The sequence below is a fragment of the Myotis daubentonii genome, chromosome 3, assembly GCF_963259705.1.
Source record: "Myotis daubentonii chromosome 3, mMyoDau2.1, whole genome shotgun sequence".
Classification (NCBI taxonomy): Eukaryota; Metazoa; Chordata; class Mammalia; order Chiroptera; family Vespertilionidae; genus Myotis; species Myotis daubentonii.
In genome coordinates, this window is record NC_081842.1 from 177,976,270 (window position 1) to 177,991,163 (window position 14,894).

The 14,894-nt window shown below is 44.6% G+C and overlaps 1 protein-coding gene across 8 annotated transcripts in view; it reads right to left on the bottom strand.

The window, feature by feature from the left end:
* FGGY (FGGY carbohydrate kinase domain containing) overlaps positions 1-14,894 on the bottom strand; it is a 412,333-nt gene that overhangs the window by 173,789 nt on the left and 223,650 nt on the right. For all 8 annotated transcript variants that reach the window (XM_059689387.1, XM_059689388.1, XM_059689382.1 and 5 more), the window contains one exon: positions 2,235-2,338. In XM_059689387.1, coding sequence (XP_059545370.1) covers positions 2,235-2,338 — 104 coding nt within the window. The remainder of the gene's footprint in view (positions 1-2,234; positions 2,339-14,894) is intronic.

The following is a 14,894-nucleotide window of genomic DNA, read 5'->3' on the forward strand; positions in this document are numbered from 1 at the left end:
AGAATCCCATCATTTCTGAGTGTCTGTGATGTACATAATTCATGTCATCTAGCAACCCTGTGAGGCTGCCATCATCACCCCCAATGTGGTGGATGAAGAATCTGAGGCTCAGAGAAGTGAAGCAACTCACCTTGGCTCACAGGGCCCAAGAAGTGCATGAGCAGATGTTCAAACCCACTCTGATGACCCCAAAGCCCATGCCATCTCCATTCCTCTGTGGCACCTTAGAGTCTTGGGTGACACAGACAGGCATCAAGAAGGATCTGAGTTCACAGCTCCAGCCTAATAGCTTTGTGACCTGGAGGAAATTACTGGGCTTCTCCATGCCTGAGTTGCCCAATTTATAAAATGGATAATTTAGGAAAAGTATCATCCCGCGGGAGAGACAAGGAGACCACGAAGCGGGAATGTCTCAGAGTCGCTCACATTCGCTTGGCTTGTATTCATCCCGGAAATCTGGGTTGAGCAGGGTCAAGATGCCTGAATTCAGACGTGGGGTTAGATGAAAGCGGCGGGTGATTTAAACGGGTTTCAATCAGTGTTCAGTGAAGACAAGCTGGCAAGTGTAGAGCCACATCAAGGAAGAGAAGGGCTGGAGCCCTGGTGGCCTGTCCTGCCGGAGGCAGCCTCGGCCTCTGTGGGTCTCTCCCTTCAACGACAGCTAGGCCTTACAATGGGGCTGCTGAGGGGAGGAAGGCTGGATTTTTTTTTTTTTAACTCAGTTAAAGACAATCCATTTAAGGCTTTGCCCAGAAAAACAAATAAAACTTTTTTTCTTTTTTTGGTGCGTGGAGTTCTAGGAAATCTATGTCCCTACACTCCAGCACAACACAGATGTCCCCTCGAGAAGAGGTACCTAATCCCCGACCTTGCCCAGGCAGAGTCCATCACTGTCTCATTTCTGCCCAAACACACTTGTGCTAGCAAGTGATGGAGGGCTAGTGAAGTGCTTACTTACGTGAAGCACATGACACAATCGCATTCCATCCTCACAGCACTATGGCATCCCTACTGTAAGTCTACATGCTTTGCAGGTGAGGAATCTGAGGCCCACAGGGGTCAAGTGCCCTGTCCAAGGGCCCATACTTAGGAAGTGGAAGGACCAGGATTGGAAACCAATGGGGTTGGCTCCACCATCTCTGTGACAGGGGAAGACGTGAGAACACCTTGCACAATGCCTGGGACATAGCAGATGCTCCGTATCACAAGTGAACCTGAATCTATATTTGGGGGCCTTGCCTTATAATACCTGGTACAATTCCATCTCATCAAGGGGAGACCCTGTGTCATCCTTTTGTCCCCAAGGTTTAGCACAGCCCGAGACACAAGAGCAGAGGATCACTCCTGTGAAAATATTTCTCTGTGAAAATGGCTCCTTGGTCTCTACAGTGATTAAACAGTTTCTCATGGCCTGTGATTCCCTTCATAATTCAGAGCTTCTACCTTGGACTACACCTCACCCTAATCCTTGCTCATCTCCCCAGTCTCCCCCACTTTGCCTTCCTCCTCCCCCCTCCCCCCACACCCCATTCTCCCTGCTATTTTACTTGTCTGGGAAAAATCCAAGGAGTCGTCCATCTAAGTTTAACAGAGTAATGACTTTTAAATAAAAATATGGTAGAAATGGGTACTTATTGAAATGGAATGCTTTCAGACTCATGCATTTAAAAAAGATATAAATTTTAGGGCAGGCACTAAATTTTAACTGCAATCTTGGAGAAAGCCTTTCCACTAATTCACGGAGAAAAATTAACACAGTGAAAATTGCTTATCAGTGTTCTTTTGAAGTCATGATATGCAGCCTAATTCTATAGATCATCAGGCCGCTCCCAGGGAGATGGATTTATATCGATTGGGAGGGAGCTCGGCAGCCAAGGAAAACAGACACCCTCGCAGAGAAGGCTCAGCTCCCTGTTAGGGAGAGATCAGTCTGGGAGCGAGGCCTTGTCATCTTTGGATCCAGTTTCATCCCTCACACCACCTCGGCTCTCTAGCCAGGGTGATGTTAAAGGCACACTCAACCCTTTTCACACTTTTTAAGAATTTGGCCCCCGGAAAAAGATCTGGCAAATCTAAGCAAGGCTGTTGTAGGGAGAGCCGGGCTCCCGGCTAGACTAGCATGGGTTACAGGAAGAGAAGGAGCCAAGGGGGCAGAAGGGCTGGCAGCTCAGCTCTCCTCCCGGCTGCCCTCCCCTGCGTGGGCCCTCCCCCTAACCCTGGCCTGGCAGACTCACCCCCATGTGACAAGAAGATGTTCCACAGATGACAGCCAACCGCGACGTCACTGGCTGTCCCTCGCAAGCGAGGCCGTGCCCTCTCACATCTGTTCCAATCACTCCTGTGAGAAAGCAAAAACAAAACAAAATCCTCTTAAAAAAAAAAAAGACAGCTAAAAACAAGCACAAAACACTCTTTTTTATAGCCACGCAATAGTGAGAAAGCAAGTGTTCCATGTGTAGGCCCGTCTCAAATAGAAACCAAAAGAGCATATTGGCCAGCCTGGGGAAGACGAGGAACCCGGTTCTGTATTTACTTTACTTTGGTCACTGTAGACATCTAACATTGTAATGATAGGAGTAAATGAAATTAGAATACTCCAGGCAGCAGCTATCAGTGATTGTTGTGCTCGATCAATACCAGGCACTGTGCTGAATATTTATATGTGCAGTCTCATTTCATGTTAATCTTGTCAGGTTGATACTATAAATGACACACACTTCACACGTAAAGGCACATGTGAAGGTTTAAAGACCCGTCCAAGGTCACACTGCTAGCAAGGAGCAATGCTGAATGTAATCTGATTCCATATATATCACATTTCAATCTCAAAGAAGGCTTGATGACCAAATCCTTCCAGGCCACCATTCTTGCTGATACATACTGCAGGACTTGCATGGTAAAGGCCAAGGCGATGGACAGTGAGTTTCTGTTAAAAGAATGCCAGGTAGTGGAGAGTTTCCCATAAGTGGTATAAACTCAGGCTGCTTCTCTTTGATACTTGCTGGGCAAGCCAAATATGAAACTCAGATTGTACTCCTTGATACTGGCTGGGCAAGAAAAGTTGCAATGTGACAAGAGATCGAACGAGACTGTTAGAGTCTAGAATTGGCTGCCATTTGTTTAAATATCCAATAAGCACCCTCTATGCACAAAAATAGAAGTAGGAGTGATGTGGGAACCACAAACATGCAAACATTCCTAACTATAACACAGACAAGAGGTGAAAAGTGCTTGGGGAAGGACATAGACTGGGATGCATGTAGGAACAGCTCCCGCTGACCTCACCAGCCCTATGCAATGCCACCCTTGTCCTCCATCCCCAACACTCAGTGCTCTTTTCCAATTCAAGACTTTTGCATTTGCTCTCCCCTTTGCCTAAAATACCATTCCCTAGCCTCTCTGCCTGGATAACTCCTATTTATCCCTAACTCAAATGTTACTTCCCCAGAAGGCTTCCCTGGAAGACAGAACCTCCCTGTCCAGTGTTCCCATGAACCTTTAGACTTCCCTAGCCCACCAGTAAAAAGTCATACACCACCTGCCTCTCCTTTTATTATGAAATCTGCTTGAAGCTGGCACTGCCATACCCACGTTTGGCAGCCCAGACCCCTACTCTCCCCACGGCTGCTAGCACAGAACAGGGAATGAAAGTATGAATCCTTGGGGATGCATGGATAAAGACAACAGGTCCTGTCCTGGGTGCTCACAGTCTGGAGGGAGGGGACCATTTCAATGCAGGGGTCAGTATGTGATAGTAAGAGACACGGGGGGCGGGCAGCTGAGTTCATTTGTAGGAGTTTGAAGAGGTTTCCCAAGGCGGGCGGGTCCATGCTAAGTTCTGTAGGTGAAGGGTGGGCTGGGGTGTCTCCTCCAGTCACAAATCCCCAGATATTGAAGGTGCTGGCTGCTCAGCAAGCAGACCTTTCCAGAAAGCAGGATCCAGGGGTCCCTGAAAGGCTTCTTACATTCCAACAGCTTTCTAGGTTTTTCCAGCACTTTTTCCAAATTCTACCTTCCCAAGCACAGCCAGCTGTGAACCTCTGCTATTGTTCAGAGGCCCAGCAGCAGGGGGAAGTAAGACTCTTTCAAACTTTCTGTATCTGTTACCATAGCAGTTAGGTCTGCGACTGAGCCTGTAAGAGTCCTGAGCTACCGGCTTTCCCAAGGCCCCCTGCTCTGCTCAGCACTGTGGGGCTGCCCCTGCAGACTGCTGTCCTCAGATGCCAAGTCGGCCAAGGTCAGCCAGGAGACCTGAGGGCTGAGGGAAGTGGAAGGCCAGAGCAAGTCTCCTCCACTCCTGTCCCAGTGTCTGGTGGCTGCTTTTCCTCCACGTCTTCAGCTCTGCTGGCAGGGCCACCGTGACTCCCACATCTCCTGGTGTCTACCACCCTTGGACTTGGTAATACCACCTCCTTCCCCTGTTCCTCAGCTCAGGGTAGCAGCAGCTTCCATCTGCTGACCTCTCTCTGGCTTGCTTATATTAGGAAGGAAACACAGCCCTTCCTAGGTCCTCTATCATCTGGGTCACCATTTCAGAATATTAAATTCCCTCTTTTTTACATATTTAGAGCACTTTATATTTTTCTGGGTGGACCCGGAATGACACAGGGCCCAATCCAGGGCAAAAGGCTCTTGGACAGGAAGAAACACTAGACATGAGCTCCTTTTAATTGAATTCTTTTTGCATGTTCTCTCTTTAGACATATCCCATTGAATTCTTACAGCCACCAAAGGTGACTGGTACTCTGATCACCTCCATTATACAGATGAGGAAACTGAAGCTTAGAAATGCGAAGTAACGTAACCAAGGTCACACAGCTCAGGAAGTGGGGCTGGGATTCACACCCAGGGCGTCTGATTCCAAACTGCTGGGGCTTAGATTTCCTCCAAGATAAAAATGCAATAACCAGGTGATTGATGTTTACTTATCTGTATATCTCAAAATATTGGGGCCTTAACGATATTGATCCTGAGATCCTTAACAGAAAAGAGGTTGGCTACTGCTGGTCCACAGTGTTATAAATAAGTTCAGGGAATTTCTGATGATGATCCACATTTATTGGTTCCACATATATAAGCACACTCAGTGTATTGTATAGGATCATTCAATCCTGAAAGGGGTTACAAATGGGGAAAAGAAATGTGTGGGAAATACTTCTCTTTCTTTTCAAGTTAGAAGATTCATTGTTGATATATTGAGGCCTAGAATCTGAGTACTAATGTGTTACAATGAGAAAAAAAATGGAGACAGAAAGAACTTGTATAAGATGAAGAAAATAAACAGTATCATATATTTGCTTTGATATTGAGAAATGTTTAAAAACGGAAGGGATTAAGGGTAGCTCGGTCACTCCACCATGAACCTCACCTCTCTCATCACCATCACCATCATTATCATCAATGTCATCTTCACTCTGTATAAGAGATAGTATATTATTTCTACCTTTCCAGCAAACATATCAGATATCTGAGAGAGGCTGGGTACTGTACTAAGTACTTTAAATATTATCTCATTTAATCTTTACAGCATTAAAGCATAAATATACTTTCTCCCCTTCAACAGATGCCAAAGCAAAAAATCAAGGTAACTTGTCCAAGGAGCAGGATTTGACCAGGATTCACCTTGTCCTGTCTGATTCCAAAGCCCATGTCCTCCTTATACTCCTTCACTTTATGATGTTAGAATGGTCTTATATAAAGGAAATATATTAGGAAGTGTCCGTTACCATGGAACATTTGTAGGCTCCATGGGTTTAGAGTTGCATGTTCTCTCTTTAGAACATGCAAAATCTGAGGTTTGGCCCTATTTCTGCCCCAAAATACCTGAAAGTTTGAACTGTTCCCTCACATTCACAGTGAGAGAAACGGATTGCAAATGTAGGTCCTTTCTCGATCATTCTAAGTACACATATTCACAGTGCTTCTTCTAAAACAGCAGGTAAAGTGTAACCGCTTCCCAAGACCCTTCATTCCCATCTCTCGGTGGAGACTTAGAAAACCTAGAGCCAGGCTCATGGAGCACCAGCGAGAGGCAGGTCATGCCCAATGTCTCCTCAAGATAGGTTCTCTACACTCAGTAGTAGAGAGCCGTTGCCGGCTGTGAGATCACATGACCCTGAGAGCTGACCTCTCTCATTTTCTCTCTTACCACACAGAGCTTGGAGGACCCAACACAGGGCAGGAGGAACTTTCTTCTTTCTGAATAAACACATTTCGCAATTCATAGAGGAGTCATGGGCTGCACGTGTAACATCAGGAAACAATTCACAGGATGAGATTTTGACAAGCACAACCCTCAACACTGCTGGGCCCTCATACAACTGTACAAGTGTCAGTTTATTCAGCTTTCTACAGAAAGTTTAAAATTAGCAGCTGAAGAAATAGGCACACACCCACACAAATAGTGGCATATTCAAATGTGTTTTCCCCCGAACCTTACAAATACTCAGCTGATGGTAGTTGCTCAATAAATTTTTATTCAATGAAAAAACAAATAGTAGAAATTCAACCTTACTGAGTCTATGAATCAATTCAGGGCCTCTTATATAATGGTTTCTACCCCTCGACATTCACAAGAACACAGCTCATATGAAGGAATATGTTTTAAAACAAAGTTAAGCCGAAACCGGTTTGGCTCAGTGGATAGAGCGTCAGTCTGCGGACTGAGAGGTCCCGGGTTCGATTCCGGTCAAGGGCATGTACCTGGGTTGTGGGCACATTCCCGGTGGTGGATGTGCAAGAGGCAGCTGATCGATGTTTCTCTCTCATCGATGTTTCTAACTCTCTGTATCTCTCTCCCTTCCTCTCTGTGAAAAATCAATAAAATATATTTTAAAAAAAAAAGTTAAAAAGGAAAAATTCAAACGTCATGAACTCTTATTTACCCTATGTGCCATCTCCCTCCCTCTCCTCCATCCACTAACCATCCACCCTTCCATCCAAACATTTATTGAATATCTACTATATTTATATAAAGAAAAGAGACTTTGCAAATGTTATGATTAAGAGTAGGTTATCCTGTAATTTATGAAGCCACAACTGCTTTGAAAACTTTAAAGGGTTATATAGAAGAAAAACACCCCAAGTTCTAGCATTTATGTTATAATTATCTCATACTTTATAGCTATAAAAAGTATTTTATAGCTTGCAAAGCATCCTCAAACACTGCACCCTTCATTTAGCTTTTAGAAAACTCTGTGATATGTATTATTTGATTTCCAGATCACAGTTGAAGAAACTGAATTTCAGAGAGGTGAAGTAACTTAGTCTAAGTTTATTTAGCTACTTAGAGGCAGAGGTAGGGCTCACCAAGATTTCAGTCTCCTAGCCTGAAGTTTCTCCCCTATGTTTGAAAAATAAAAGTCTGCTATGAATATGTTGGCATCTTTAAAAATAACAAACCTCAGACAACTCTGAAGAAAAAAAGGATGAGAAGGATTTTGAACATTACCTAAGACTGTATCAACTTGAGATTCCTGATTGGGCAATTTGGGGAATGAAAAACTGAAAAATCCCATCAAATGAGTTGCTTGACTAAGCTGGTTAAGAGATTTATGGGGTCCCTGGGGAGGAAGGTCTCTGGAGACAACGCCTTCTTGTATGCAAAGCCCGCACCAATAACTGTCAGCTCCGGAAAGGGTAAGAATTATATGGAAGCCATATTCTCTGCAGAGGACCAAAGACCAGACTATATATGAGAAGACTCGGAATCCTATCTTTGGATGAATATGCATTTCTGTTATACAGAATATAATGTATGGGGTAGCATTATAATGTTGTACTTAAAAACATGGGCTCATTCATCTTGTGACTTGGTCAAGTTTCTTGTTTATGCCTCAGCTTCCACATATGTATAATTTGAATACTAGTATCCTCCTCATAGAACTGTTATAAGGATCGGATTTGCTAAGATAGGTAAAGTACTTGGACCAGTGCTGCCCCATGGCACACTCTGTGATGATGAAGAAGTTCTATATCTTCACTGCCCACAGACGTCACCAGGCACACATGGCCCCTGAGCGCCTGAAATATGGCTAGTGCAACTGAAGGACTGAACTTCCTCTTCTATTCCATTTTAATTCATTTAACAGCCACAAGTGGCTAGTGGATGCTGTATAGGACACTGCAGGTTAGAACATGACTAGAACTACAGGAAGCCTTGCTGTTTTTGTTATTGTTTGTTATTATGGTTCTCCTCAGACTTAGGATGGAATCTCATTTACATATCCTGGAGCAAATGCTTTGATCTCCAGAACCTCAATTTCTATATCTGGGAATTCTGGATAAAAACACTCACCTCACAAAAATCACTGTGGGGATATTAATGTATGCAGAATAAACCAGTACTCAACAAATGGGAGCTCTTAAGTCTGAGACCTACAGAAGTCCGAGACCTACAAGTATAAAGCCTTCTACTTAATTCTGAATGAGCCTGGCTCCTCCATGCCCCCGAGCATTTGCTCATACGAGTCCCTCTGCCGAGAAAAGTCCACACTACACTTCGTGCCCAGCAATCAACCTGGGAAACATGGGCTGCATGTTGAAGACTCAGCCTTTCCATCAGAAGCCTTTCCTGACCATTTCTCCACCCATTCCACCAGGCACCTAGCTAGGGAAAACCCTCAGAGCTCCTTTCCTTTGGACTTATCACACGGCACTACAGATGCTATCATTGTAGCTGTAATTTATGTGTTTAAATAGCTGTCTCCACCTATTAGACTGGGAGCAAACCGAGGCCAGGACAGGTCTGGCACCTGCTCACTGATTTTTGTTGTTGTTGAACAAATGAATGAATGTGTGTAGCACAAGACACTTACTAGTAAAGCACAAGGCATTTTTTACATTCAGGCAGCAGATTTAATCCTGGGGAATGCTCTGTATCTTAAATATGACTTCATGGTGAAACAGACTGGAGAGTTTCAACTGACAACTCGTGGATTAGAGTAAAATGGCTGGAGCCTCCCAACACGACTTGTTTGGAAGCTTCAAAGTCACTGGTAAAGAGTAAAGTCCTGAGGTCCTTGTGATTATTGAAAGAACCTTGTGCCTGATGCTTTGCAAATACTGTGGTATGAAGTTCTTATGCCGATTTTGAGAGGCAGTTACTACCACAGTGTTTTACTTATAGAGAAAATGAGACCAGAGTGTTTTCAAGTATTTTGTCCCAGGTCCTTGGAGCTAGACTAGGGGAAGAAGGTGTCACATGCAGACCTACCTAACTTAACATCTCATGGAGCCTACAGAACTTAATTCCTTTCTTTTCAACTACCAATAAGAATTCCAAGCATTCGCAGACAGCCCAGTTGAACGCAGATCACTTTCAGGAGTTACTGCTGTCTTGCCAAAAGGCAAGCCCAAAGGGTTCATCTCAAGCCCAACAAATGAGGGGAATGACACAGCTGAAAAGATTTCCGTGATCCCATTGTTTGACAAAGCATCAACCTGACTTTGAAAAAAATGTGGCTTAGAATTCATCCAATCTCAATCCTAAAGTAGATTAGCCTTCAACAAAAATCCTATAGGACTGTCTACAAAGAAATGTTATATCCCTTGATGCTGTCACCATCCACCTCCCCCAAATCTCACCTCCCCAGAGCCAGAAAGATGATAGGAAAGGTCTTTGTCTAAATAAGCTGAGGAAGACTTTTACTAGGTACGTGAACTAGTTAGAGCATAACAGCTAAGAACCAGGGCTCTAGAGTTGGACTGCCTGATTTTAAGTTTGGCAAAATAGGCAAATCATTTAACCTTCCTGCGCCTCAGTCCCCTCATCTATCTAATTGCCATAATGGTAGTATGTAGCTCATAGGGTGCTTACAAAGATTAAGTGAGTAGAACATAGTTTACTCAATATATTTTTCCATTGTTGTTACTACTGACCCCTCTCCATCTTTGGTGTTAACAGCAGGGCTTGGCATCACAGTTCAAGCCCTCCCTTTCAGCATGGTGTGTGCCATGCCAGAGTTATTTGGTTTACTTAGACTGATTGGGACATTTGTTTTGTCCTTGAGTATACACTGATGACAGAATAATGGGGGACCCAGGGGAGTTAGAAAGAGTGTGCACGGTAGTAATAACAATCCAGGCTAACATTTTAAACATTACTGAGAAGAAACCATGAGCTGTATATATCTCTAAAAGCCACGATAACATATGGTACCCTTCACACTGCAATTCAACTTGGTGATGGCACTTGTCATTTCTGCCTAAAGGCCACACTCTACCATAACTTGCACCAATCAGAAGCCAGCACAAGAGCCTTGTGAGAGCCAGAGAACAAAGACTAGACCCTCCAACAACTGAATCTCACTTCTCTGTTCCTCCCTTCTACCCCAAAAAATAAAATCTCAAAGGTAGGCTAATATGTAATAGCTGGAAAATCTGAGACTTAGGAAACACGAGCAAAATCCACAGTAAAGACAAAGCAAAAACTTGATTTTATAAATTCCTTTTTTCCCAAACTTCAGCACAGCCTCCAGGTAACTTGTACAGTCTCATCTATGACCTCATAAAAGACAATTTTTTGCTCACAGGCATTAGACATATAAATGGTCAAGTTGAAATCCAATCTAAACGACTAAGCTAACTCACAAAAATTGCTTTCTGAAAAAAAGAAACCAAAATTAAGAGAACTGGCCCAAGTATCACAAATGTAGCTGATGGAATGAATCCTTAAATAGCCCTAAAACTATGAATCTAAATCACACAGCTGCCTTCTGATATTTTATAAATTAATTAGTTCAATAGTTACGTATTGATCCCCAGCTAGAAATCTAAAGATGGAAGTTGTTTCCTTTCATTCTACAATATCCCAAAGTGAAAAGATGTACAGGCAGACGCTCTGAAGATAGCCGGTGACTCAGATCTGAATAAGTCTAATGAAGCAGGGAGCCCTGAGCCCTACTCTAGCTTAGATGGTCAGGGAGGGCCTCCTGAAGGAGGCGAGGCAGGAGCTATGTCAGTCAGCAGAGCGAGGGGAGAGGGAGGGAAGGCATTGCAGTAAAACAAAGACACAGGAGAGTGATAATCAGATGATGCAAGGCTGCTGGGCTACACAGTGTGAACGAGACAAGCCTTGTCTTCTGAGGGATTTGTGTGGTGGAACTCTCTGGGTCTGAGGTTATATCCACCTATATTTGAGTCCCAGCAGCACCTCAAGTGTGCTGTGCAAACTTCCATAAGCTAACTCAGCTCTTTGCACCTCAGTCTGCTCCGATGTAAGGTGGGAATAATGGCATCTATTCACAGGGTCATTATTCCTGGTTTCCGCACTGTATATCCAGTGTCCCCAGGGCCACCCTCTCCAGTCCTGAGCAAAATGGAATGGCTGGCCACCATGTAAGGCAAGTAGCCTTGCGCCTGAGAGATAGGAACTGCTAAGTAAATGCTAGTGTCTAGTTTCTCCTGGGAGACACCAGGACTAAGTCACCTTCAGCATCCCTTTCTTGCTCCTAGACAAATGGTCTCATTTATAAAATTATCTGGAGGCTCCTTGAGCCTTGGGGATGGAAACTAGCAGCCTCCATGACCCCCTCAATGGCACAGAGCAGACCAGTGAGATGCTTCGGGAAAATGCCAGGAGGAGGCGGCACTTGCTCAGATAGACTCTTCAGGACACTTCAACTAAGGGAAAAGGCCTGACATTTCAGAGAAAGAGATCTCAGCTGGCATGCTACCTTTCCTCTCTCCCCAGTCTCTGATGCCAGGCTTCCTCCCTCCTCCCTTGGCAGAGTTTCGGTTCCATCAAACCTCCAGAGGTTTTGCTGGGTTAGTTGAACATTGACAGAGTCTTCAAAGCCTGGAATTCACGCTGAGAGCCAGAACCAGGCCAAGTTTCTATGGGGCTAGGATTTCCCCGGGGGAGGGTCACAGGCCTCCACCACACCTAGACTGATTAATCTAACCTTGCCCCAAGCTTCAGACAGCAGGGAGACAGAAAAGAAAAATAGATCCCTGAGGCTGGATCCTGAATTTACTCCCCGGCCTCCTTCCTGGGAAAGGGAGGGTGAGAGTGTAAGGTGACCCCCACCACCGGGTAAGAGTCAGGCCAGAGAGTCAGAATTCAGTGATATGTAGAGCAGCTGGAGAGAGGAACAAAAACAAAAACCTGAGCAGGATGAAGGGCCCAGGGTTTTACCCCAATGAATGACATGTGGCTGAAATCGTTTCAAGGAGAACAAAGGCTTAGGTAAATAAATAGAGTGCAAGATGAGAGCAAAAATGAATTACAGAAAGTCCCAGGAGGAATGCACTGGCATTTTTCAAAAACTAGAGTTGGAACGACATCTCTGCTTCAGCAGAGACCAAGATCAAGCCCTCCGCTTCCTCCTTTGCACCTGCTCTTGTCGCCCACTCTCTCAGGACAGCAGCCTGGCCAGGCTTTGCTCTCCTTCCTGTGCCTGTCCCAGGCCCTAGAGGCGGCAGCTAGAAGGTGCTTTCAGGGAGATCTGTCCAGACACCACTACCTACTCACTGCAAGTGAGCCCGAGCTCCTTGAGCCTCAGATAGCACATCTGGAAAGAGAATTGATGATTTCCAAGGGAAAGTGTAAAAATACAATCTTATTTTGAAAGAACAGCGCTAGCTCATGTTAAGCCCCGGATAGTATTCTCTCCCAGCTCCATTTAGTAGGAATCCATTGGAGATATATTTACTGATGTTTCAGTTCTACATCAGGAATGTGCTCAGCACTCTGGGGGAGGGGGGGGGGTTGGGGGGGGAGGGGGGGGTTGGGGGGGAGGGGGAGAGAGATAAAACTTGAAAATAACATAATCACTGTCCTCAAAATGCTTCCAATCTCCTGGGAGCCAAGGACGCTGGTACACAGAACACTGAGGATGCAGCAACAGAAGCACAAACAGGCCTCTGGAAAGAGGAAGGGATTCCTCGGTGTGGGTCCAGCAGGCTTCCTCACTGGGGCCCTCCTCATCCTATACCTCAGATCCGGGCCCTCCTCCACGCTGGCTGCAGGCACTCCTGGTTCTGCCACAGCCCATCTGGAAAGGCTTGGGTCTGCTGGACATCCTCACCATCTTAACAGCTAACACTTCGGCAGTATTTACAAGTGCCAGACACTGTTCTAAGTACTTTGCGTAAATTAACTTAGTCCTCACAACCACTATTACGATGCCCATCTTGGAGATGAAACACTGAGACCCAGCAGGTTAAGTAACTGACAACTAATCACACAGAGAGTAGGTGATGGCAGAACAGGAACCCAGGTAGTCAGGCTCTGGAAATCATGCTTTCTTTCCAACCATTAGGTTGTGGGAAGGGTGTTAAGGGTAGTCATAGATACACATGCTGTATATCCACATTATTTTTTACTCTTCCTCTGCTCTCTCTCTCTCCTTCTAAATTTTTAAATGATTTTAAAAATAACACTCAGCCCACCACCTCAAAGCACCTCTAGGCAAACATAGAATGTGTTCCAGTCAGTGCTGTCTCCTTGTGAGCCCGTTGGGGTGATGGCTCTCCGGGTCTTCTCCAGCATTGGCCAAGGTGGCAACTGAATGAGGTTACATGAAGCAGCCACCCCTGCCAAGCCTAAACTTCCACTCTGACCTGTTGTGCTGTCACTGGGCATGGTCCCCCAAAGATGGCTAGTCCTTCTCATCATCCCATCCTTCTCACATACTCCCATCTCCTTGCCAACCTTCAGCCTAAATTTTGACAGGCCCACATGTATTCTTTCCCTCTCTTTCTACCCTTTCAATGGGGCTGTGTGGCCTGTCTCAGTCAACTGGGGCTGTTATGACAGAATACTATAAACTGGGTGTCTGAAGACTGGGAGCCACCATGGCCAGTTCTGGTGAGAGCCCTCTTCTTGGTTTATAGACAACTGACTTCTTGCTATGCCTCACAGTAGAGAGAGAAAGAGCAAGCTCTCGAGTCTCTTCTTTGAAGGAAACTAATCCCATTCATGAGGACCCCACCCTCAAGACTGAATCATCTCCCAAAAGTCAGACCTCCTAATACCATCACATTGGTGGTTACAATTTCAACATATGAATGGAGGGTCATGGGGATAGAAAAACTCAATCCATAAGATGGTCCAAGGAAGAGAAACTTCCTGAATTAACACTATTATTAATAGCAATAAGTGATGATCAAATTTTAGCTGAAGAGGTTGGAATTCTACCTATCATGTTAAGGTACTGTTAACACACACACACACGTATGCCCTTTTCCAGAAACCATGCTCACCAAAGGAAACCATTATCTGACTTCTAGACTAGAGGATTTGCCTGAATTTTAAATCATTCAGCACGTTTTCTTGGGCCAGCTTCTGACATGCATGTGTATGAGATTCACCATGTTGCTTCTGTTTGAGATGCTACTTTGTGAATACACCAACCATTTACCCTTTCATTCTAGTGGAGAAAATACCTATTATGCTAAGGTCAGTTCAAAGGCTATGCCTCCACTTCCTTGATGTTCTGGGGTATCACTGGTGGTGTGACCCTGAGCAAGCTTCTGGGATTGATAAGATGATACATTCAAATTGTCCAGTGCATTTCTGTCATGGTGAAATCATGCAATAAATATTAGTATCTTTGTCCTTCCCTTGCTCACTGTTTTGATAGAAACATCTCTTTTTTTCCAAATTCCTAAAGAACTTAGTCCAAAAGTTATATCTATATTTCCTTACATTATTGTCTTCACCACAGTAACTAGTATAGTGCTTAGCATATTGTTTAAAAACAAAATCATTCACCAGTACACATGCTGGGTTCAGTGCAGGGGTCTGAAGTTAAACAGATGAATACCAGATTCCATTGCCCACAAAAAGCTCAGTCTAAGTGGAGGAGACAATAATGCAATCATATATTGAAATATTTAAGTGTTATTGTCTATGTGCTACATTAAATGATAGAGATATGCACATGGGAAGG